Source organism: Atractosteus spatula, chromosome 2, assembly GCF_055471065.1.
Source record: "Atractosteus spatula isolate fAtrSpa1 chromosome 2, fAtrSpa1.hap1, whole genome shotgun sequence".
In the NCBI taxonomy this organism is placed as follows: domain Eukaryota; kingdom Metazoa; phylum Chordata; class Actinopteri; order Semionotiformes; family Lepisosteidae; genus Atractosteus; species Atractosteus spatula.
In genome coordinates this window covers 22,140,995-22,167,812 of record NC_142707.1, presented here as the reverse complement: position 1 = coordinate 22,167,812, position 26,818 = coordinate 22,140,995, and the positions used below count along the sequence as shown (strand labels likewise).

General features: G+C 37.0%; 1 protein-coding gene across 1 annotated transcript in view; it reads right to left on the bottom strand.

The window, feature by feature from the left end:
- The window catches only part of scara5 (scavenger receptor class A, member 5 (putative)), an 88,359-nt gene that overhangs the window by 44,162 nt on the left and 17,379 nt on the right, over positions 1–26,818 (bottom strand). The window contains exon 3 of the mRNA XM_088908216.1: positions 26,521–26,652. Within this exon, the coding sequence (XP_088764342.1) occupies positions 26,521–26,652 (132 nt within the window). The remainder of the gene's footprint in view (positions 1–26,520; positions 26,653–26,818) is intronic.

Genomic DNA, 26,818 nt, shown 5'->3' with positions numbered 1-26,818 from the left:
ATCTTGACTCCTTGAAAACAGTAAATGATCCCTAACGTAGACCCAATAAAAGGTTCACATTTAATGCTTTCAATACTATCCATGGAAACAAAATATGGAGCTCATCTCTTCTTAAATGGACTGAATGTTAAGCTTAATAATTGGGATTATCTATTATCAGACCTTGATGTTTTATTCTTTTGTTATTCTTTATTGTAATTTGTTATTTCTAGTGAATTCATTTGACATTCAGACTCGGTATTCAGAGAGATATGTACGAATTTTCACAATAAGAAGTCTTTCTAGGGATTTCATTTAGTTGGTTTCCTTCTTTGTCACCTCCTTCTGATATCATGAGAGGAAAACAACAGCCAGAAACTCAAAAGGGCATGTTTACATGTAAAAAGCTGAGGACTACCTACTAGGGCAAGATGATTCCTAATAAAAAGGGAAAAATGAAAATAACAGAAATGCACCGAAGGAGTGAAAAGTAGAACCAAGGGCTCATTTATACTTCAAATCTAAAGATTTAATTTCAGTTCACAATTTAAGAACACGCTCTAATCCTTTTGCCAGTTTTAATTTAAAAGATTAGGTTTGAGACAAAGTCTCCATGTGCCAAACATCCATTTTTTAATTTTTTTCACATTTGTTAAGACGTTTGCTGTCCAAGTGTTGGGATTTACAACATTTACAGAGGATGTTGCAATCCAAACTGATCTGTTGCACCAGGTGCAGCTCAGCTGCACATTCTGACAAATTACAAGTTCCTTAAATTCCAAGATTTTAAGGGAAAAGTTTTTTGAGGATTTTCCATTTCATATGATTTCATTTCAGATTCTACCAAGTGAAAACTCAACAATACCCTAATGTCATTTTTCTGCATAAGTACTGTACATGAAAATATATGAATGGCTATTAATAAGAAAAGGGTTTTTGACACATTATTAACTAGCATTATATGCTACTTGCATTTTAGGTGCAATTAACATATAGATCCAACACTCACATAACATAGGAAAGGTTTCAAATAAGAGGAGGCCAATCAATATTTGTTTGGCAGTTAGTTGATCTTCAATAGTATGGTTTGTTCCACACCTGTTCAATTCAAGATGGCACTGTTTCATGTGTAGCTCTCTCATTTTTGGTGTTATTTCATGTTATGTCTCGTACAATGTGAAACAAATATGTGTGTGGACATCACCTATGATTGCCAAACACTCTTGGACCTGAAACTCAGAGCTTCGGATCTGACTTCCGTGGCAATGAAACAGGCACATGAATGCAAGAGGAAGTGGAGTAAGAGAGGTGGCATGTTTGTACATCTTGAGCAGCTTGCCTTTTACGCCCTGCTCTCCAACATTTTGCTTGCAAATGTGCCGTCGCTCAACAGTGAGACTGACATACTTCACTGTCGGATCAACACTCAGCGTGACTTAAGACAGTGCTGGATCCTCTGTTTCACTGAAACTTGTCTGAAACCAAATATTCCCGATACCGCTGTTCAACCTGCTGGATTCACACCTTACAAATTGGACACACAGATTATAGCAGTAAGGAGAAAGGAGGAGGAGTGTGTTTTATGATTGATAATCTTTAGTGCGTTGGTGTAGAAATTCCCTACAGATCTTGCTCATCTAATCTATAGTATCTCACTATTAAATGTCACCCTTTTTACCTATCAAGGGAATTTTCCATTGCTATTATGACTGCTGTGTACACTCACCTGCTTGCTAATGCTGAAAGAGCACTCAGTGAGGTGTAGTGTCATCAGTAAATATGGAAACATGCATCTTGAAGCTGTCTCTATCACAGTAGGGGACTTTAATCACTATAATCTTAAAAAAGTACTACCAAAGTACTTTAGGCACATCTCCATTCCCACTAGGTTCAACAACACATTGGATCACAGCTACACCACCATTAGGGAGGACATACTGTTCCTCCTCACATCTGCATGTCCGACACCTCTGTGCTCCTTTTTCCCGTTTAGAAGATTAAGAGGGCATCACCTGCAATAAACACTGTGCTGCGCTGCTTAGATGCTGCTGAGCAAGAACTCCTGAACTGTTTTGAATTGACTGGTTGGAGTATATTCAAAGATTCTACCACTGATCTAACCGAGTGCACAGAGGTGGTCACATCTTGCATCAATTACTGTCTGGAGAGATGTGTTCCTACCAGGAAGATCCGGATACGCCCTAATCAGAAACCGTGGATAAACAAAGACATTTGCAGTAAAATTAAAGGATGGACTGCTGCTTTTCAATAAGCGGACAAAGAACTGTACAAAAATCAAGGTATGATCTGGAGAACGCTATCAAAACACAAATACAAAGACAAACTTGAAAAACAGCTTGGGGGCACCAGCTAAAGGTGCTTGTGTCAAGGCTTGCAGGTTGTCACAAACTATAAAGGCAACACTAGCGGAATTTCCACTGCTGATGAATCTGTAACGAACAGTTCTTTCCGGACCCTATGCGGACGACACAGTCCGACGGAGTGGGGGAAACACTAGGGAAAAGTCATGCAGGAAAACGGGGCTGAAGACAAGGGGGCGTGTCCAAGGTGCGCTGGTGCACGGGGGAGGCGTGGCGTGGCCGAGGCGAACAATCCCAAAGAGTAATCCATAGAGTATCCAAAACATGAAGGTAAGTCCAAAACCAGGAGATCCATCAGAGGAAGGAATTAAAAACCACGAAGGCCGGGTCGGAACCGGCGGACGGGGAACAGGAACGGGAACAGAGGTTAAAACCTTAACGGGACCAGGCGCTTCCAGGTCCCGGACTCGCACGATATGGAAATCAGATGCGGAGCCCGGATGAGCGTCAGCGCCTGGCCTTTAAGGTGGGCTGGGAATAGGGAACAGGTGCAGAGAATAAAGTCTTAGTGAAAGGGCTGGAGCACCCTTAAGGAGGGGGGACTATAATCGTGACAGAATCACTACAAGATAAGCTGAACATCTTCACCCGCTTAAAGGCTCTGAACACTAAGCAATGCTATCAAGTCTCCCAGTGAACCAGAGGATTTTGTGTAACAGCTCTCTGAACAGGAAGTGCCTTTACTGGATTTCCTGACAGGTAGACCACAGGTAGTAAAAAGGTAGTGGCAACAGAATCTCCTCTAGAGTGATCCTAAATACAAGAGCTCCCCTGCTGACTCAGTTCTAGTTTGTACTTCTTGTTCATTATGACTCTACAGCCATATACAGTATAACAGCAACCACATTGTTAAATTCACTAATGGCACCACAGTTATCGGGCTATAAGAGCATAGAGTCCAATATAGGAGTGAGGTGGAGTACAAGGTGGTGCCATGACAAGAAGACAAAAAAACTCATTGTAGACTTCAGAAAACTCATAAGGAGTCATGCCCCAATCAGTATTGAGGGAACAGTGGTGGAAACCGTCAGCTGCTTCAGATTCCTGGTGTCACAACACAAAAGCCAGTCTGAAAAAGGAACAGTAGCACCTTCACTTTCTGCAATGCCTAAAGAAATGTGATATGGGGAAGCAATTACTCATGAACTCAACTGATATCACTGAATTGTATGGCAATACTACCATAGAAGGTAAAGATGGCATACAAAGGATTGTGTAAACTGCTCTAAGAGTTATAGGATCTGACTTAACATCATTCGACTAGGTCCATACCATCCTCTGTCGCAATAATGTCAGATCCATTATTCTGGATTCCAACCATAACAGCCACTAATTGTTCACCCTCCTATGCTCTGGCAAGTGGCACTGCAGCATGAACCACTTGGCTTAACAATAGCTTCTACCCAATGTCAGTGCGCATCATTAACAGCTACTGTAACAGTGCAATGCTTCCGAATTCAATGCACTTCTACACTATGTACTTGGCTACCACGTATCTGTTTTTCCATGTGTTTATTTTTCTGTACTACCTGTTGTATGTTGTTGGGTTATGCTGTGCATGATGGTTGGCTGTGGCTGTCATTATTTACTATTTTATAATGTACTGTACACATTGTGTCGTGTTATCTATTGTACTGTGCACATCCCGAGAGAATGGCATGAATAAGAATCCCAATGTACATGTGCAAATAAGCTCCTCTCTCTCACTCTCATACCCGTTGCATAAAGAACTGCTTTCTGTTCTCAGTGTGAATTCACACCTCACCACAGATGGATTAAGCATGTTTCACATGTGCAGTACAGAATTGCTGCAGTAATGCACTCTGTGTTTAAATATAAGGCAGACAAGCCCAGCAGCAGATCTACAAAAGACATTCTCATGCAAGTGTCTTTCAGGCTTATGACAGTGGTGGCACTGTGGCTAAGGATCTGCACCTGTGGCTGGAAGGTTACCAGCTCAAATCCCATGGCTGGCAGAGGAATCCTACTCTGCTGGGCCCCTGAGCAAGGCCCTTAACCCCAACTGCTCTACAGTGCTGTTCAATGGCTGACCCTGTGCTCTGACCCCAAGCTTCTCTCCCTGTCTGTGTCTCATGGAGAGCAAGCTGGGGTATGTGAAAAGACAAATTCCTAATGCAAGAAATTGTATATGGCTAATAAAGTGATCTTATCTTAAGATGTTATTCTGTAGAAAGCAACTGAACATATGGGTACGTACACCACCTTGGAAACTATAAAAACCAAATATATTAAGCTAATCTTTTGAAATCCTGGAGAAAGAGGGAGACAATAATGGTAATGATGTCCAATAGACGTTCAGGAAGTGGGATAAAGTACCTTGTTTAAAAGTAACAAAAAACAGAATTGTTTGGCAAGAAATTTAAATATTTTCAGGAGACTGATGACTCCCATTATACAAGAAATCATCACTGAGCAAGGGAATAAAGTCAATTTGAAACTGCAAAACATCCCGGAACATGCTAGAAAGTGATTAATTCAGAAGCTAGAAAAATATTGTCACAGTTTTTGGAAGTGGCTTTTGAATTGTTTCAGAATCTAGAGACATCTCAACAGTCAAAGATCTGGGCAGTGTAAACATTTACAGTTCTTGAGAATTTCAAAGGAAGAAAAGAAATGATGATTTTTTTTAATTGTAGGGAGTCTGAAACACATTGATCAAAGGAATTGTCTGGTTTACCTTGGTGAACAAAATTCTAGGTAAATCCTTAAGAGTCATCCACAGTCCAGGAACAGGGAAAAGAGAAGAGAGGTGAAGACATAAGAACAGATGGACAGAAAAACCCAAGGAGAGAGAAGAGGACAGTGCCAGGTGGGATGTTTTTTAAGAAACTCTGATTTCCTGTACAGAGCACCCCTAGGTTAAAAACAGTCTCTCCTGGTTATAGGATGTATTTTTTAGAATGTGCAGATACATGTAGGTTTCTCGTTCACTATTGTGGCACTACACATGAGGTTGGGGCGGAGCGGTGGCTTTGTGGCTAAGGATCTGCGCCTTTGGCTGGAAGGTTGCTGGTTCAAATCCTGCAGCTGGCAGAGGAATCCTACTCCGTTGGGCCCCCGAGCAAGGCCCTTAACCTCAACTGCAATGGCTGACCCTGTGCTCTGACCCTATGCTCTCTCCCTGTCTGTGTGTCTCATGGAGAGCAAGCTGGGGTATGTGAAATGACAAATTCCTAATGCAAGAAATTGTAAAGGGTTAATAAAGTGATGATGAGGGGTGTATTCAGTGTAGAGCCAGAGCCCTTGAGGAAGGGGACGCATTGCCTTTGTACTCACAGCTGCAGTGGCTTATTAAGGATGAGCCACAGCTGTGAGGGCTCTTTAAAGGCACACTGAGCAGCCCCAGAAGGGATGAGCAGGGCACACCCCTGGAAGGGGATGATCCATACACCAGCAGTCCCAGAGGGGATTGAACCTGAGTGTAAGGCTGTCATTTTTTTAATTTTTTCTTTTCTTTTCTCTTTTAGCCTTCCACAATTTGAATTTTTAATTTAGCCTTGCGCTCCCTGCCTGCTCTCCCAGACTGGACCCAGTTAGATAGGGTAAGCCTAGCCTGGTCCCTGTCACCAAGTGGGGTCTTTTCCAGGCTGGACCCCGTTAGATAGGGTAAGCCCAGCCTGGTCCCTGTCACCAAGTGGGGTCTTTTCCAGACTGGACCCAGTTAGATAAGGTAAACCCAGCCTGGTCCCTTTCACCAAGTGGGGTCTTTTTCAAGACTGGATCCAGTTAGATAGGGTAAGCCCAGCCTGGTCCCTGTCGCCAAGCGCGGTCTTTCTCAGGCTGGACCCTGTTAGATAGGATAAGACCAGCCTGGTCCCTGTCGCCAAGCGCGGTCTTTCTCAGGCTGGACCCTGTTAGATAGGATAAGACCAGCCTGGTCCCTGTCGCCAAGCGGGGGTCTTTCCCAGGCTGGACCCTGTTAGATAGGATAAGACCAGCCTGGTCCCTGTTTTTTTTGTTTTGTTTTCTTTTTGGTTCTCACTAACCTCACACCGGTGCCTCCGCCCCATCAGATGGGACATCAACTTTTACCGGTGCTCGCTGCGGCTCGTCCCACTCCTGCCTTGCTACACTATGTACAGTAGCATCCGAATATATATAGAGAGATTTAACTGTGGGCCGTAGTTTGTTTAGATTTGAAGGCAGGTTTTACTCTCTTGTTGCCATGAATAGGTGTCATGTAGAATTTGTATACCCGGTAGCAGTTTGGGGTTTTTAAGGGTGGACAGGTTGTAGGCCTCTGAGATGCATTGTTTGGAAATAGAATAATTGATACAGCATGTTGTTTTATGTAGTGTTGTTTAGTGTCTGTCATTGTCATTGTTAATAAATGTTTGTTAACCTGGTGTTTATATTTGTTAACCTGCTGTGCCTGATTTATTACTCTTTTCACCAAAATTGTGCCAGAGAGCAAATAACTCAGATGCCTTTAATTATACAGTACTAAATACTCAGGTATATTCTTGGCATATTGTTTACAGTTTGGGGGTTATGATTATTTAATTTACTTGATCATCCTGCTCGGTCTATTTCTGGTATTTTCAAGTTTTAACCCCTTACTTATAACAATGTTGAATATGCAGAAGTTATTGAGAAATTTCAGGGTAGGTGTAGGGGTAGATTTCCTGTAGGTGTGGCACCAAAGATAGAACAAAGGAAGGAAGAGCTTCTATCTGGGATTCTATTACAAGTACAGGAATCTCAATAGACAACCTTAATGTCTACTACCCTAGACTTAACAAAAGGCTACTGGCAGGCATCATTCATGCATAGTTTAAAAGAAAGGCCTTTCTTAAATGTATTGAAGCAGTTAGAGTAGGTACTGTAGCTGCATCAGCACGTGTAGGCTACAAAGGAGGCTGTTCCTTTGAATGTATTATGTGCAGCAAGCTAATTGGTCAAGCCAGTGTGACAATGGAACACACCTCCCACTGCACTTCCCACTCCGCGGCGCGTGGGAATGTGCAGCTTCCACACCTGACACTAATCAGTGCTGCGATTTAAGATCCTCACGCAGCCGCAGACAGCGTTCACAGCAGAACCGAATGTGTTCTCCTCATCGGCAACACAAACTAATCTCTCCGATCAGGGAAATATTTCTCTCCTGTACCAGAGAATCGAACCCTCTGCAGACGACTATACACCAGCACACCGCACGGAAGACAACACACGCTCTGCCGGTGCTCAGGCAGCCTCCTAACACTACCGACACTATCACACCAGTGAAATGCACTTTATACATTGGGAAGGAGGAGACCTATTATCTAGATTATCTGATAGGCGATGTACACGATAGGTCATAACCCAGAACTTTTAATAATATGGATAGTTATTAACAGATTTTCCAAAAATTGCAACAGTTGTTGCCCCTATTACCAAGTTGACAAAAGAAAAGTGAACTCTCATAGAATGATGGACCCTGCAAAGGCTTTCCAGGATTCAAGGATTCAATGATGTATTCTATGCAAGTCCAGTCACTCTTGCCTTTTTTACAGAGCTCATTTAACTTAATTTAACTCATTAGATTGAGGCATCTGTGGTGGGAATGGGAGTATTGCAATTTCGTATTATGGATAGAAAAGAACATTCTTAAACTGTATTTAATAAGTCAAGCTATACTCAATGATTCTCAGCAAAGCAAGGTCTCTAAAGGTGATTGGCCAATCCAGACACTTTATTGTCAGATGGTTTTGTTGCCACCTCCTCTTATTTCATGTTTTTATAAATGGTGTTTGATTGACCTAGATCCTACAGGTCTACTTTATTTGAGTGTGGTGTCGGAATCTAGTAAGTTTTCTATCTCTAGATTTGATGATCCAAAGATCATCCAACCCTACACTTTGCAGAAGGAGATTGGATTTTGTTTTAATTTATTCCAATTCCACAAAATTATCACAGGCTAAAGAAATCCACCTTTCTGCTAGCACTTTAACACACACATACAGTATGTATACAGTATATAGTAAATTGTTCTACTGTATGTTAATACATTGTTAGAAGTATAACAAGGTAACATGTTTGCTTCCATAAATGGGTGTCCCAGTGTCTTGGTACAGTATACATATGATAAAAACAAATGATATTTTTTATAGAGACTTTATAAAAGTCTGCACAACACTTTCCCCAGATAGCTGATTTCATTAATGAATATTTATGTTTTTGCATGTTCCTTTTATTTGATGTTGGAACTCTTACTTATTCTACAATGCTGTGTAGTCCACTGGATACAGATTTTGTATGAGAAGCTAGTTTTCAGTTTAGCGGTACCTCCTCACTGTCCCAGCTTTTCACGTTTGAGAAGTCTGTGTAGAAAATACTTGTGGGAATACTGTGTTATAATAGCAAATGCAAAAGAACAGGACAGCTTTACACAAGAAAGCAAATTAAAATTATTATTTGGAATATGTTCTGCTCCTGTCAAGGTATTTTGCCTGGCCATTTTGTTAATTCCGGATACTTGAGTTGGAGGAATGGAGGAATGGTGCCCTAGATCATGCTAATGTTGGCAACAGCAGCAGAATTACACTGCAGCAATGCACCTGTGTGTCCTGAAAGTTTGTTTGGATGGTTGAGGGGCCCCATGCAGAGCGAAGCTTAATGGACTGCACATGTTGCATATAACAAAAAAAAATAGCAGTTTGCAGTGACTCATTTGTTCTCGGAACCATACTGAACCCCAATTGAGTAAGCTTGCTCTTTCTGCCATTAAAGGAAACCTTAAGAGAAAACTTAGTCACCAGGCCTTGGAGAGCAGTATCCATTACAATGTTCCTTTTAACAGCATTCTCTACAAGCCAGGAGGAGTCATGTACTCTGGTGAGTACTTTTTTAACAAGGCCTAAGCATTATGTTCTCTATTTAATTTAAAAGTATTCACTCTGAGTTTGTTATATGTTTTTTTAATATACCAAAATATTTTTTTGTTTATTACAGAACACAGAAATTGAATTACCCCAGAAAGCACCATGTTTAAAACTGGAAAGATTTCCTCATTGTGCTATAATTTGGAATTTGTGTTTTTCACCAATACTGTGCTGTAGTGCTTCTCTAGTTTTGTATATATAGGAGTATATATATGTATACATATATATCCTTTCTCCAATATACAGTATGTTTTCTGAAGGTTTTTTTCGTTGCACTTAATTGAATAAATGGCTGTTATCAGTACAACATACCTAATAAAAAATACAAGCGCAAAAACATGCCCTAGTGGGATAATTCCACAGAGGAATTCCCGAACCATGTCATAGGACCGATTTCCTTTTCTTGCTGATAGCTGCTACGTGCAGGAAGCACTTTTACTTTGTGTTTTTGAATACATTTTCTTTACATTTTTGAAACTCCTACTTTTTTCATCCAGTGACAAAGGATCAGAAAGTGCATTACATACTGAAAGGAGAGAGACCCATCTCTTAGTGAAGGGCAGCAGGCCAGAAGACCCACTACATAGCAGATCAGGTACAGAAGAGTAAAGTTACTTCACCAGTTGAATTGGGGGGGGGGGGGGTGGGTGTTATGTCACTGATCATAGAACCTACAATGAATAAAGAACCTGTGAAGGTGACATAACTTCTGTTCACTGGGTTTGCCAGTGTGTTGAAATTCATTCGGAATCTTGCATGTACCATATCACAGTAAATTAAGTTAAAACACAGGAGTAGCTTAACACACCTACAGTACAGTGCTTAATATTACTATGCAGAACTATAGTCACAACACTAACCATTTGTACTCCATAGGGTTACATTTACATAGAAAGTACAGTTTTGAGTGTAGTATCCCAGTTGTATAACTATATTGTAGAAAATTTCCTTTGAAAGACTTAGAAATGTATATTAAAGTCACTGAAAAAAATAATAGAAAGTATGATTTAAGCATATGTTATATAAGATAACAGAACACAGGGGGAAAATATGACTAAGAAGTGGAGATTATGATGTAAAAGTAGTGTCTTCATAAGTATATGCACTCAGAGCTTTTGGAAATGGTAAAACAAGTCCAGTGATGACTTCATTTTAAGGTCTACTAAACACATCAGTTTAATACAATTGGAATATAGATGCCTTTTTCATGCTGGAGGGTGATCATCATAGTCTCTTGGCTGACTGTAGAGGCCCTACGCTCCAAGAGTCTGTCTTTCAGACATGTTCATATTAATAATCACAACTGTTACACTGTGGTGTTAAACTTGCACTGTTGAGCTCCTACATGCTTGTCTTCAAAGGCTTGACAACTGGAGAGAGGTTTGGTTGTAAAGCAAAACCATCTACTGATTTTTAATGTATTATTTCACAAGAAGAGCTGGTGAAGCAGCTGATCCGAACTAAGCTTAGCGCTGTTTGTTTTATTCTATGTGTATCTGGAACTGTACAATTGGCTTTAAAACCTGGCATTCAGCACTGTAGCAGCTTTAACATCCATATTTCAACACGACATTAATGAGTCCCAGCTCTCCGATCTGGCGGCAATGAGCCTCATGGGATGATTATCGGTTTTGGCTGTTTTGTAAATGAGAAAATATTGGAATAAATATGAATGCTTATTTTTAAAATAGAACACAATTTATTCTGAGTCATTAGTGATTATTAAATAATACAATAAACAGCCCAAACTAAAAGTTGCTCATTTTTCTGCTGGGAAGAATATAGTTATATAATATAACTAGGAAGGATATAATTGAGATTTATTTTTAATTGAATGTTACAAACCTGATTGGCATTATATATAAAACCATTCTGGCCTAAAACAGCATGGCCCAAATTAAATAAAAACGACACCAGTCGCATACTATAAGTCAGTTTTTAATGTTGCCTTAGGCTTCTTGATTCTACCATTTGGAAACTTGGCATTAAGTATTGGGTATAGAGTTTTGAGTTGGTGTGTGGGTTGAAGTTTTGATTTAATTTGGGATGATGTTTTCCTCCCAATGCTTTCCTGTTTACTCAAAACAACAGACTTCTTTCCTCCAATGCTATTAAGCTTTTATTCTGTTTTTTAACAAAATATCCATGGCAACACACTGTGTTATCTGTTATCATTACCATGTTACTGTGATATCATGTAACATCCTGTCTCTCCACCAGCAAATATGATATTGAGACCAAACTGCAATTCTTCCAGCCTGTTGACAGTGATTTGGCAAAGAGGACACTGTATCAACAAATGATCAATTATCTAGACATATTTTCATTTATAGACACACATTTATCATTGACATTTGGGGTAGAACAGTTATCACTTTAAACTCTGTCAATGAAAAGCTCCTAGTATCCTCTCAAACTGGAAATAGCATGTCTGTAGAGACCTTGAAATTATTTCAGGTACTGTAAAAGCAGAAATATGTTGCATTTCCTTGACCCCTATAATGAACTTTCCACTTGAGAATGTCTCTCGATAAAACAAATTATTCAGTGCACTATTTATTTTAGATACGATAATGTAAGGATAATGTTAAAAGCTAGTGATATAAAGTTTGCAGTTCACAACAGTGCACTCAAGGCCTAAACAGAGTCTGAAAAACAATAGATTTCATTTTAGGTATTTGCCTAGCTTTGGTTTTTTTTCGGGGGGGTGAATTACTCGGGTTAATCATAATAAAGGATAGGCATTCAACACACAGACACACAGCATACAAAGTCTGAGAGAGAAAGAGAAACAAAGAAGACAGGAACAGAAGGACGAAAGGGAAACGTAGAGAACAGAAAGAAGAAAAATATATGATCACCCTTTTTTCCTCTAAGTTAGTGCTATGTGAGAGAATCTTTTTCTGATCAGTTTTGGAGACCAATGTCTGGCTAAGTAATTTGAATTGTGTTGTAGAGAACTTGCAGTTTATTTTTTAAAATTCTAATTTCCTTTATTGTGGAATCCTCAGGTTAAAAAGGTTCTCTCCTTTCAGACGATGCATCTGCAGAATAGGTAGATTGCAACACAGCATCCCTGTTGTAGGAAGGGAGATTTAGTGTTGTGTCACTTTCTTTTATTTAGGACACAGGGTCTTTCTCTTGTTGTCCTGTCAGGGTATTGCAAAGTGTTTCAGATTTCATGACTAGCATTCTGAGTATCTGGGTCTGGTAGAACTCAGGCCTCTGAGATCCATTGTTTTGCATGTAGTTAAACTGGGATATGTATTTTTGTCATAAAGATTTTGACTCTGATTTTATTACTCTTTCACCAGTGCTGTGCCAGAAAATAAAGAACAAGTGTCTGAACTTACTACTGCTTAGGTATTTAATTTAAATTATTTACCTATTCTGTTTGGGTAATTTAGGGAAATGTAATACTTTTTGTTTTCCATCATAGAACTAACATCATAGCAGAATACTTTAATGTGAAGAGCTTCAAGCCTTTTAACTTCTGAGGTTTTCAAAAATATCTGTTACAAAATCAAAATTAAAGGAAATTAATTTTAACTTTAGGAACTGGCTTACAGCAGTGATTATAATGACTTTCATTTTTCCGCTTAAATCCCAATCTCTTTGGGTCTTCAGATTATATACACAAACATAAACACACACATTCTTGTTATTGAGTTTCATTCAATTAATTAAATAAACACACCACCCACATGTTGAAATACATAATGGAAATGATTCCATTTCCCATTTTCTCAATCTGCTCACACAAGGATTACAGTACATTGGCGTCTACCACTCATTCTAGAAACAGATCATTTAATCTACAACATTGCTAATTGTAAGCAGGCCAACATTACCACAAGCAATTTTGCCTCTTCCCACTGATTTCTTGATGGGTTTAACTGTGAGTTAGGATACATGTCACTAAAATGAAAGGTATAAAAATATAGGGAAAGCCAAAGAACAGCGAGTTTTCTGGCACATGAAGTCCACCAAGGAATGCCTTGGACTTTGAACTTGCATTACATTCTGTTTATGGTGGACAGAAACCAAGAGTTCCATGTTAGGATGGCAACCTAGAAATGCTGTCTCCCAAACAGGGTGAGTCTCTGAAGGAAAAAAATAAGACTATTTGTTTTAAGGCCCTCATGTCTGAGCTGCAAAACATTGCCTAGGAAAACAGACTATTTAAGAAAGAAGTAACTTTGAACAATCTGTGTTGAATAGAATAACAAACTACTGGAGCAGAGGTTGTTGAAAGTGTATAAAAAATCATGAAGGCACTTTTAAGTTTTAGGTTTCAAGAAGGATCACTTTAATTTCCTGTTTCAGTGCTACATTTATCTGAAACTCAAGTGGCTACTTTCATAATATCCCTTCATCCATTATTGCTTGTCCTGGACCTTCACAAAAAATTACAAGAAAGAAGACCCTCAGGTCTACATTCCATCAGACAAATGACTCAATCCTTGTTCTAGACAAAACAAAAAAATAGAAAAATGTAAGTGTATCCAACAAAATAGCACTTTGTAATAAAAAAGCCTGCTTTTCCCACACCAGATATGGAAGTTCCGACACAGTATAATCCTAGAGAGAAGAGGACAAACTTACTTATCATTGACTTTCTGTAAATATAAGTAATCTGAAACCATGTTGTTGAACTCTCAGTAAATAATGCGCCACATCCGAAGAAGACCCCACAGTCGAAACATCTTTTCAGTATCAAATAAACCTTTACTTGTTCCTTTGCACGCTACACATGCTCACGCAGCTACCTACTTGAACTATCTCAAGTAGGAAGTCTGGTTTTGTGCAATACAAAGGAATTCTCTTTCCTTAACCATAACCAAAAGATTCCATCTACTCTGATTTGAACTTTTTAACTTGATTGTTAACCTGGTATTTTTTGGATCTGGCAAAGTTATTTTAGCTTTTGCCTCCTAGTCCATTTGAAAAACAAAAGTACTTTTTTTGTTGTTATGGTACTGTATACAGTATGTACTGTATCTGTTCTTTCATTTGTGATTATGATTATTTCTGCATATAAACAGTACATCTATCCCCATTCACAAAAATACTCCAATGACTCATACATTTCCTGTGTATTTCTAGTATATATATTTTCTCAATATAGTTCTTTTCCACTTTTCTAAGGTTAAGAACAGTAAAATAATTTATGTTTCTTTAATTTACTTTCTGAATAAACGTTGTGAAGCTCCTCTAGGAAATTAAGAGTTTTTTCAAGAACTTTGCTTTGACACCATTTTAAAATGAGTGAGAACCTAAAAACTAGAATTTAAAACTAGAAAACTGTGTTTTGAGTTGTGCAGGGTCTTAGATGACATCTGATTGAAAATCTGCTGTTCAGAATCATCTGAATACTGACTGAATATCAAACTACTAACAGCTGGCTATTTTAGGCACTTCAGCTAAGTGTGCTTACATCTACTGTATATGTATTTACAATACAGTATAGGAGAGCATAAGAACTCAAATTAGAGGAGGCCATTCAGCACATCTAACCCATTTGATAGATAGTAGCTAATTGACCCAAGTACAGTATCTCATCAAGAGATTTCTTGAAAGGAAACAGGGTATTGAATTCAACAACATGGCAGGGTGTCTAATTCTATACTCTCTGAACTATTTGTATAAAAAAGTACTGTATCTCCTATTCTCAGTTTTAAATGTACTTCAATGTAGTTTCCACTTGCATTTTCTGGTCTTCTGGTTTGTGGTTACCTCTTGATACTGAAGATGACGTTTTCAGAACTTTTGGGGACTGGAGGGCCCCTTGTAGATTGTTATCAGCAGTTTGACCATTAACAGTATATGACAGTAAGAGGGTTTCAGGGTATATGTATTCCATATCCTTATGTTCTCTATAACCCCAGCAGTGTCATATGCCTGACAGTTTCATTTTCCTGGAAAGATACTTTAGTTGTTCAGGCAAAACCTAAAGCATACTGCATAGTTGTCTGGGCCTAATAATGCAATACTTGCATTTTTATTTCTAATGGTGAATATGAAGTTAAATTTTTTTGGTACAATCCATCTACTCTGATTGATGCCTATAGGCTCAGAATTTTGCTCGACACTTTATTTCTTTTGTTTATAGCTTTATCTGCCACAGAAATGTGCATTTAATAGCATCTCCTACCAGTGGCTATTACATCATGCTCCGTGCATTCTGTTTGTTTTTACAGCACAATAATTTGTTGCAGGAAGCCCCAAGGTGACTTGGACAAAAGAGCAAGCATATGTGGACTTTGAATGTGGTGAGCTTAATTACCTTCCTATAAAAACAGAACAGCACCTAGGAGACCAATTCTGTTTGCTGTTGCTATAATTTTGAGTGAAGGCTCCTGTAATTATCTCTTCTAATTTAATCAAGCTATGGTAAAGGTTTTAAAACTCATACTGACCATTGTTATAAATCATCCAAAGTGCTGACTGACACACAGATATTTAATAATTCCAAACAAGAGGAGGCCATTCAGCCTATCTAGCCCATTTGATAATTAGTACAGTAGTTAGGACTTCCTCCTTGAATGAAGCCAGGGTATTGACTTTAAAATAGATGGGTATCGTCTTCCACACTCCCACATTATTTTAAAACACTTTAAAAACCATCACCTTGCTTCATAAAAAGTCTGTGTATACTTTTTTTTTAGAAATTCCTTACATTTTTTGGAGAGTGAAATAAAAAAAGATGTCATGGCATTTTTCCATTACATCCCCACCCCCCCCCAGCACTGCTGTTTTATTGTCCAAGAGGAGTTTAGTTACATTGCCCATCTCCCATTTTGCTTTTTGTATAGAAATCCACATTTTAAAATATCTCTAGCTACACTCATAAAGTTCCTTTATGTGTCTAATTGTTGTCACAAAGGCACCTCAGTTTGGTTCATTATGCATGCTAGCTTTCATTAAGCCCCATAGTTCTGGCATGTCATTTGAGAAAAATGCTTTTCAAAACTGCAGCACAAAATGAAATACATTATTTGCATTCTAAAATCTTGACTCTTGACATTTTAAATATTAAACACTCCACAAAATCCACTTAGCCCACTTAGGTGGGTCAATAAATTCAGTGTTCACAAATCTCTCTTCACTAATTCATACAACACTACTTATTTTTCAATAAAAAGGCATAGACTGCTGTTGACAAAACACCAGTGCAACCAAAACGGGGAAAGAGGTCTGTATCTTTGTTCTAAATTGAATTTTCTCACTGGGTCTTCTTTTACACACCTCAATAGTATTTTATAGCTTTTGTATATGACATGTGACTTGAGCAACTCAAGAAATTAGTCTCTAATAACTCGTAAAGAATCTTTTAATTAAACACTTACAAAGTGAAATTAGTATAAGAAACATGGTATTTACTTTGAAGATAAACACTGAATTTACACTATACATTTTATGAATTCAGCCTTTATCAGTAAGCAGCTTGCCTCTGGGAAGAGTCATGGTAACCCGGAGCCTGTACCAGGAGAACAGGACATTAGGTGGGACTACACCCTGAATAGGAGGCCAGTCGTTCATAAGGCACGCACACGCACAAGCACATAGGGGCTATTCAGAAACACCAATTAGCCTAACCAACTCACAGGGACAATTGGGAATCTGGAGCACCCGGTGAAGTGAAAACCCTTGTATCCTCCTTGTACACACTGGGAGAATGTGCAAACTCCACACAAGAGGCACCTTAGTTTGCAGCGCTGGCACTGGACGACAGCAGAGATTCCCACTGTTCCATCATACTGTATAATTTAATTTAATATAATATAATGTATTTCACCATTATCTTGAACACACATACAGTATGACAAGGCTCTCTGTTTCATAGGTGTGTAGGCAATGGCAAACATTTCAGAAATTAAGCAAAATTACTGAGAAGGTAAAATGATACAGTCTAATAGTTTAAAATCACAAGATAAAAATGATTAGCCAAATCTAAAATAAATAGCCTTTTTATTATATATTACCTTGTAAGTAAATATTCTTAATTAGATACAGGTGCATACTGTACAAAAATAAATAAATATATTGTACTTACTCAGTCATAGATACAGAAATATACCGTAGCTAAGATATATGTGAACAAAGACCATGACCACATACTGAGAGCTAGAATAATACACAGTCCTATAGAGGTTCTTACCCAGTTCAAATGCCAATTAATTTGCTTGCTATCCCACAGTCTCTTTGTGCCTGTCCTTTGCCTTCAGTGACTTCTAAATGAACCTATAGAAGCTGCATTTTTCCAAAGAGAGATGGCTTTTTATCCCACGATATAATGAGCAGTGGACAAAAGGAGGCTGAACACAGCACAAACATAATTAACGCAGCTTCAGGCATTCTTCAGGGTAAAGAATTAAACATAAATAGGGCATGCTCAAAACTGCAAACAGTTTTTAAATTTAGCTCTCTGGCCTCACAAAGTTTAGTAATAAAAAATGAAATAGCTTTGATAATTAAGCACATTCATTGTCATATTCACCACTATTTGAAGCATTTTTCCAGAATGCATGTTATGTTCTAGAACATTTTCAATTTTACAAAACAGAACCCTTTTAAAACTGAAAAACTTTAGTTTTGTGTTCCAATCTTATTTTGATGTTTGATCCACAGCTTGACTTTTCCTGAAAACTTTCAGAAACTTATAGATTGGATTGCTCATATTGTGAGATTTGTCTCACAATAAAATGTCTTGTGAGGAACTGGCCTTTTTCAAAGCAGGAGATAGTGTTTGAAAGACTGGAATACCTAATAAAGGCAAAATTAGACCCATTCAGTGGATCAAAAAATCCAACTGATTTAAAAAAAATTATGGAGAAGTGAAAAGGCCAATCTTTCTCTATATTTCCCAGTGAAGTTTTCCCAGTTGACCAAGCAGAATAAATGGGAATATTCCTTTATACCCAAGGCAAAAGTGACCTGAGACAGGAACCCAATGATTCTCATCAAAAGAAACAACAGCTGGAACCTAACAAACACATAGGGTGAAGAGTACTTTTATTTTTTTGCATTTTAAAACTAATTTTAAACCCATTATGTGCATGTATTGAATTTAATAGAAGCCAGGCCAGCAACCTGAGCTCTCAGTAGAGGCAGTGATCTATTTGCATTTTCAGACAAAGCAGGCTTTTCCAATAGAGCTGCTCCAGTGTGAAAAACGTGTTTCCATAACTTGAGTAGAAGACGGAAAGTCTTTCTATAACAAAAACAAAGTCCTCTTGAAAAGTACACAAAAACCTTAACCAAATTCGATTTCACAACAGCAACTTTCCACAAGGTATCACACACAAACACACTCATTACAAATGTTTCAAAATCACAGTGATCAAATGAAACCCCTTAAAGGTCACATATATGAGACTCCCAAGAAAGTGCATTCCACATTTCTGTGTTCATAAACTGACTCATATTTTCACTCAACATTAGGCAAAGGGTGTGAAACAGTGAATCTATAGTTCTAATGAAAAAGCACCTTAGCAATGTTTAGATGTGTGTCATATACAGTAACACTGTATTCACAAACCATGATAAGACATGTCTTCTCACGTCTTAAGACATCTTAAACTATAATAAAACGTGTCTAAAAACAAAAAAAACACAAAAAAAACTTTAGGAGTTCATACTTCCTAAAGCTAATATATATGGGTTCATTAGCATATAATACATTGCTATTTGCTATTCAAAGAAGATTCTTAACAATAAGATACAGTATGTCTAAAAAAGACTTCCCAGCAATATGATCTGTATTGTTCCTAGTATTAAGCTGCCATTCTGTACAAGTGTTCATATCTTATCAAATTGGCATTCCTTGCCAACACAGAAAGGCACGGTTATCAAAGGTGAGATTTTAGGGGAACGCAAATTTTGTTGGATTGTCAAAGGAAGAAATCCACACCAAATATTGTTTAAGCTTAAAACATTACAGAGACTCCAACTTCTGAACCATTAATTTTCAGATCTTCTTGTTTCTAGCTTATGAAATTCCACAAGGTTCTGATATTTTGGAGTATTATAAAAAATCTACATTAGAATGTAAGAAAGATTACAAATAAGTGGAAGCCTACCATGTTTTTTTGGCAGCCAGAAGTCAAGTAATGCAAAGATCTCACACATGTTGTTGAAGTCAATACCTTGGTTTCTCTCAAGAAATTATTACATGAGATCCTTGAATAAATTAACTATTACTAACAGACAGGCTATATGGGCAGAATGACCTCCATTGGTAACCTTCCTTATATTCTTCTCATGTTCTTTGGTATACTTAAAAAAAGCTTATTTTCAAGAACCAAACAGTATGAAAATGAAGACCACTGTCTCTAAACCTCATTTATTTTTTATTTTTTGAGAATATACAATAGAAAAAACAAACATTCTTCACCCAAATAGGGTCCCAGGAAAATCACCTTTTACAAAAACAAGGTCACAATACAATCTCCATAGCTTTGTGCTCAATTTAGAAATACAGTATGCATGACTTTTCCTTGTTCCCAGTAATGTACTGTACATCAAACTTGTGTTTGAGTAAAGTATACAAAATATGTTTTTATACTTCACTTCCAAGCAATAATTCTACAGTAGTTTTTGGAAAATAGATTCTTACACAATTTGTTTCTGGAAAATTAGCTTGACTGTAGTTTCTTAGGAATTAGAGAAAGATCATCCACAACAAAAGCTCTAAAATGTGTCTGACCTGTACTGCAATTAAACCATTAAATAAGAAAGCCCTAGGGCATCTGATCTTAGTGGGACAAAAAGGTGAACATCCTTCTACCTAGAAACTTAGCATCATATTACGTTGACATATCTGTGAGATGTCAAAATGAAGAAGAATTCACAAGCTGTGAAGCAAATTCCTGATGATTACAGATCATCTTTTGTGCGGAGTACAAGTTATTCTGTAATCATCGGTGCTTCATGGCATGAATTACTTTGACTCAGTGCCAACAAAGATGCAATGAAGTTTCCTTTCTAATCTCCTATGAAATCTTTTAATTTTCGGGAGGTTCATAATGATCTTCGGAGAAATAGTTTTGTTTTAACGTAAAGTTTATTTTCCATTAGTCCTTCTGGTGCACAGGGAGTTTCCTGGTGGTCGAGGGTTATGCAAGATTACAATTTGGTATTTATTCAATTACCTGGCGTTTTTGCACAGCAAGTGACATATGAAGCCTAAAGTGCTCATTCCCTAGAGACAACTTCAATTCACATTCTAACCACCACAGGTGCAGCAAGAAAGGAAGCAGACTTGACAAGTGGAAAGACTTCAGTGAAATTACAAATGTCAGTTGCTGTCCTACAAACATCAAGTTTTACAGTATGTTCTTGTATTATATTAAAATCTTAATCTTGCTGTCTTGTTGATTTATTTTTTCCAGATCTTTTTTAAATGTATTACAGTTGCTGTCTTTGAAATTTGCAAAAGCAGTTTAGTCACACTCAAAAACATGAGCATCAACCTCAGAGTCTGATTTGCATTGCATATGTCGTATTTGTTCATGGTTTATTGTTCCAATACTGCATCTTTGAAGTAATAAATTTGTGACTAATAAATGGGGCTCACACTTAATGAATTTCCTCATGAATTTGTACAAAATATTTACTGCAACGATTGCTTTGACAAAACTATTGATTTACAATATACAGCATTGTGTGTATGTTTATTACCAAACATGAACAAATAACCAGCAACCAAACTTGTGAAAAGTAACCTGAAACAGGTATTAATTATGTAAGTTAGAAAAAATACAAGTATCTCTCTTTAGTTTACTTTTCCTGGTGAGAGCTGCAGCTACTGTATATAATCTTTTGTTTGTAACACTTCTAATTTAATTAGAATCATATTTTACTGGCCATCTTTCGAATGAGATATAAAACCGAGGTCCTTACTTTCATTGTCTCAGTGGTCATTAAAGATCTCCGGGCATTTCTCAATAAGAGTAGGGAGTTATCCTGGTGTCTGGGCCAAATATTCCTTTCGGCCTTTACCATGGCGTCCAAATTGTCCCCATGTATGATTGGCTTGCACTTGCCCTGCGATGGACTGGCGCCCCATCCAGAGTGTACCCTGCCTTGAGCTCGTTGCTTGCTTGGGTAGGCTTGGGTAGGCTCCGGCTTCCCGCAACACCGTATGGTATAAAATGGTTTGGTAAATTACATGACAGATTTTACTGTTTTCTTGGGAGGTTTGTAAGGTTCTACTAAAAACAGTATACAGTATTCATCTAAAAGAGATCAGAAGGGTTGTTATTTTGTAGATTACTGTCTATTTCATTTAGAAGGCAGATCAACTGAAAGAGCTCATTAAGATGCAAAGTACTGTAACAGGTCAAGGTTTCTTGCATGCTGAAAGGCAAAGAAAAGAAACACAACATTTTGGCTTTGGAGCCTTCTTCTGGAGTGAAGAAGAGAGGTAAAGTAGTAATAAGGCACAGGAGAACAAAAGATAGAGTAGGTAAGAAGGGGTGGAAAGCAGTAGGGAAAGGAGAATAAAGCAAAATATGCAAATTAGAAAGAGATGAATCTGTTGTTGAGAGATGGGGAAAGATGTGATCCAAGTTTCAGGATAATTTTGGTTTTGAATGTCTTTCTGCAACTGGAATTCTGAAACCCCTCTGTGAGGATAGAGGCAGGTGTGCTCCTTTTCTTTACCTTTCATCATGGAATGAACATTAACCTGTTCCTTTGCTGCTCACATATGCTTAAACATGCAAGCAGAATGATAACATAAGGTGAAGACTCAGGATTTTCTGTAAACACATTCAGGTGTATCTCTCCAGTATGATACTGAATCTAAAATGGGTTATGTGAATTAAATGTTACTTGACAATGTAATAAGAAACAGATTTTCTAGTTCAGTTATTAAATTCATTTCAAACTTTAAATTACAGGAAAACCTACCGATATGGTACTTTTAAAAATAAGCCATTTACTGTGACATTAGGAAAGTTCATTCATTCGCAGGTTTAAAGACTTCACCGAATTCTTATTTCAAAGAAAATAAGCAGTCAAATTTCTCTAAGGAGCTGCTCTTTGCATTAGGCCAACACTGCTGTAATCCTTTTTTAGGAACCTCCTGCATTTTTTTCAGTTAAGGTGAATGAATTCTGCTGCAAGTTTATTTAAAATGGATGTGAGTAATAATTTACTAGCAGTTGTCTCTGGTACAGTATGTTTTAAAATAAGGACATCACAAATTCAAGAGACCTGGAAGTTCAACTTGAAAAATAACCCAAACAAATAAATCATTGCCAAAGTAAAGCCAGTCTAAAACAAATATGAGCATTGTTTTGAACTTCAGTTGTTGTTCATATTCTCCATGAACTTCAGATGTTCCAGATGTTGTAACCTTAATTTACTGTATTTCCTAAACAAACAATTTCCTAAAATACACATTATAAATGAACTTACCACACATGTACAAAACACAAAAATGTAACATTTGTGCTTAGTCTTTGGAGACAAAGGAATATTCACAGTGCAAACACTGAGATCAAATATGTTTTCTTTAACATTTTATATCCTAGATATCCTGGCTATACAATGTAATAACACATGATGTTATATTGATTATGATAGAAGTCTAAACGTTGGCTCCAATAACTTAACATAAATCAGGATTAAATTTATGATTAACAAAAGCTCCATATAATTTACTGAACATCAGAAGAGACCTATCACTATAACTCCAAAATATTCCCTAAATATTTTTGTAATAGGTGCACTGATTTTTAAAAGAGAAAGCATGACATACTGTAAATAAATCCATTTTGCTGATTTACATTTACAGAGTTGATCTATTTTGAAAGTGATAGGCTCCTATTGGTTTGAAGCTAAAGAAGAAACTTCAAGCAGCCATGCCTAACATGTGCTGGGGCCTTGAACATGCAAAGCTCACCAAACGTGGTGGAGCCACTAAAAAAAATGGCCTTAACAAGTGTGTGACCCTCCTTGTTATTGTTATGGCCACAGGCTACAGAATATTTAGTGACTTTTTCACTGTTCATGTTTGTAAAGCATAATTGGAATACCCCCCATTTCACAATAGATTCAGTATGCAAAGTAGTACAAAATATTTTTTTTTGTTTGGTATAAAGTGGTTACAATCATTAATTTCAAATTGTGATTAAACCAGGATTATATCAAAATCTTTCCTTTCCCACTAATTGCAAATTCCAAATTGTAACAGAAAACGGATATTTTTCTTTTCTATAAAAGCACCTGAACTTCAGATATTTCTCAATGTGTTAATTTGCCATTAAAAAATGATCTGCACAGTATGTCTCCTTTCCATTCAGAGCTTTGGAAAATCATGTTTGAGTGTGAGTTTTCTTCGTTTGATGTTGACATTCATGGGTTTAAAAGGGTTTATTAATTTCTTTTCTACCATCATTTCCAAATCAAAGCTCTTCTCAAAACATCTTAAATATAACAGTAGGATTTCAAGTCAATTTTCTTTTCATATTGCCTATGCAGTTTTGTTTGGGTCTTACATGGATCTAGATTTGAAATTTCATTGAGATGAAGACTTTATGATTGCTAATATAAACTAACCACTTTGCCCCTGTCAGCACAAATGCTTTATCTTCAGGGCTGTAGAAATAAGTGTTTCATACAATTTGCAAAACATTATTAGAGATTAACTGCTTTGGTTACCTCATCAAACACTTGAGAGCTTCAGTTTATAAATCTACAGTATTATGACAGGATCGAGAAGTAACACATTCATTTTCTAGTACATTATTTGAAAAGAAATCTCATTCATACACAGTAAGCACAGGATGATAAACATATTCATGTTAAGGGTGTATGCTAATTCTGTAAACTGTATATGTTTTGTTTTTCAAGATGATTTTCTATGTATAAAAACCTTTGATCTGATTAATTCATACTATATATAAAAAAATATATGTACTGTAGGTCATTCTGGAGAGGAATTCCTGCCTGCATTTGATCATTAATGATACGATTTACGATTAATGATACTCTCCTTATTTGGAACTTTTGACAGATTTGCTACTCTATCTAAAAATATCAGCATAACCTGTATCATTCTGAAGAAAAAACCCCAATGTATTTTAGAGAGAAAGAAGGGATCACAAGAACATTTACAAACAATCTACTTATGTCAAGCTGCCTTGTGAGTAAATAAAATCAGGCATTTAGAACCTCTTCAAAAATATATCTTCAGCTGGACAAAAAGAAGATTTTAAATATCAGTGATTTCAGTCTGTCTGAGAAAGGGCAATATTGTCCAACCAAATGAATTGATGTATGTATTCTTTGATTTAAAATCAAAGTGCCATTACCAAAGCCAATATATTTTTTGTCCAAGTAATCCATGCAAGACATAATAATAACTAAAATAATTTGCAGCAAAAGACAATGCAGTTATCTCAATCCAAACTAAATACCACATGAGCCAATTGGAGTTACATTAAACTTTGAAGTTTTTTCAAATTCATGTATTATTAATTTTGCAAAAGGCTAAGAGACTTCATTAGAAAAGGGAAACATTTTCCAAGTCTGCATCAAACTGCAAACCAGAGATACTGAGATAAAACAATAATTCTTAAAGAAAAAATGATTTCTTAAACTGAATCTTTGTTATCCTTTGGCATCAGATATTCTTTTCAATGCCATAATGTCTGTTCATCTTTGCTGGAGGATTATAAGTATTAGATTTACTATTGTATAACTCCAGGTTCTGAAGCCAATGAAATATCATTCAAATTGTTCTTAGGTAGCCACTGGATTGTTGTCTGGCAGGATCAGATACTCTGTTTAGTAAAAAAAATAACTGTTACTTTAAAATAAACTGTCTTACTTTAGACTGAGAATACAAAACAGCTGAAATTACAGCTATGATAGCCTGTCATTTGTAGGATCCCTCCAAACATTACAGTGAGTTTTTACAAATTATAGCTATATATTAGGAAATGTTTTTTTTGTGACAAGTGTAAAACTGAATTTAATTGCTTATCCTTTTTTACTGCTTGTCACGGATTCCTCTAGGTATGTGTTACAGCTGTATGTAACTAATTCAACAACATTGACAGCAAAGCAAAGGCTATATAGTAGCTGGATTCTGTGTAACTGTCTCATCCTTCAACTTGACCTCCTAAATTGGCCAACATATCCATCAGATTTCCAGATGCTCCTGGAAAGGCAGTATTTCTAGAACTCTGTGATAGGATTGCAGAGGTCCAGCCCTATGCCACTGGAGATTAATGTCACACCTGTTTCAAATTCAACAGTGTTATATGACTGTGAACTTCATGGTAGGGGTCTCTGCAACAGGTCGCCCATGTGTTCAAATCAAATTTGTGAACCATGAATAGCAATTTTTCTGGCATACCCGATCAGCACATTGTGAAAAGAAAATCAGTGGTACTGTATAAGGAGAACAATAGTGGGAGGAAGTGTTTCACCTTATTTGCTACAGACATTCAGATAAGTTGGATTTAGCAGGGCAACATCTTTAATTTACTGTTTATGACATACAATCTTTTTAAAAAAATATTATTGGAGAAAAAGCATTAGGACATTTTTAACACATTATGTGAATATACAGTACATGTTAAATTAAAAAGAAAAGAAGCTTGTGTTTTGCAATGTTCAAAATAAGTACGAAATATTCGTAAAATAGGAAAAGTGGAACTGGCTGAGTAATTATTGTAGACACTTGGTTAAAGGTATGCTCTTTCTGTGTAATCCAAGACTTTGTCACTCTGTTAAAGCAGTTTTTCCATTTTTCCTTAATCCATGGGGATGTATGATGTCATGGACCAATGCTGAAGAATAGTTTTCTCAAGTAAAGCCATATGGATTAACAACTTTGGTACAGAAACATAAGGGCTTAGCACAAAAAAGGGAATTGTATTTTTCTCTTAAGGCCTTAAGATATGGAGATATGTGTTACACTGCATATCTTCATTTTTGGCTTTTTAATTTACCAACTGTAATTCTAATAACCTCCTTCATTGCAGAGAGCATAGGAAAGAATAAATCTTACTCACATAAAACTGAAGAATTTGGAGGTTCTGGTGTATCAAAAAAACAACTTTCATAAGAGAAAATTAATGTTGTCCGTCAAATCATGTACACGCCTTTGATTTGTGCAAATGATTTTCATATGGCAAATGCAAAAAAGTTTGTGGTCTACAGTCATTTTCTTTTAAATACTAGAGAGGCAACAACAAAGGTCTCATTTTATACAGAACAAATTTCACAAGGAACACAACTTCACAAGGACAACTTACCTGCTATGCAGAGGCCAAAAATACTGAGTAGAACAAGAATATACAGTGACAGGATGGCATATTTGATAGCTGATAATGAATTCAGATGAGAACAGCAATAATCAGGTTTTCTCCTCCTTTTGGCTGAGCTGACTACAAAACAAAGAAGTGAAATGCTAATTAGAAGAATGAACTTAAGAACACAACAAAGTTTACAAATGAGAGAAGGCCATTTGGCCTATCCTTAACCCAATTTGTAGTTAGTAGTTAATTGATCTGAGAATCTCAGCCATCTGACTTGAACAACATGACCTGGTTG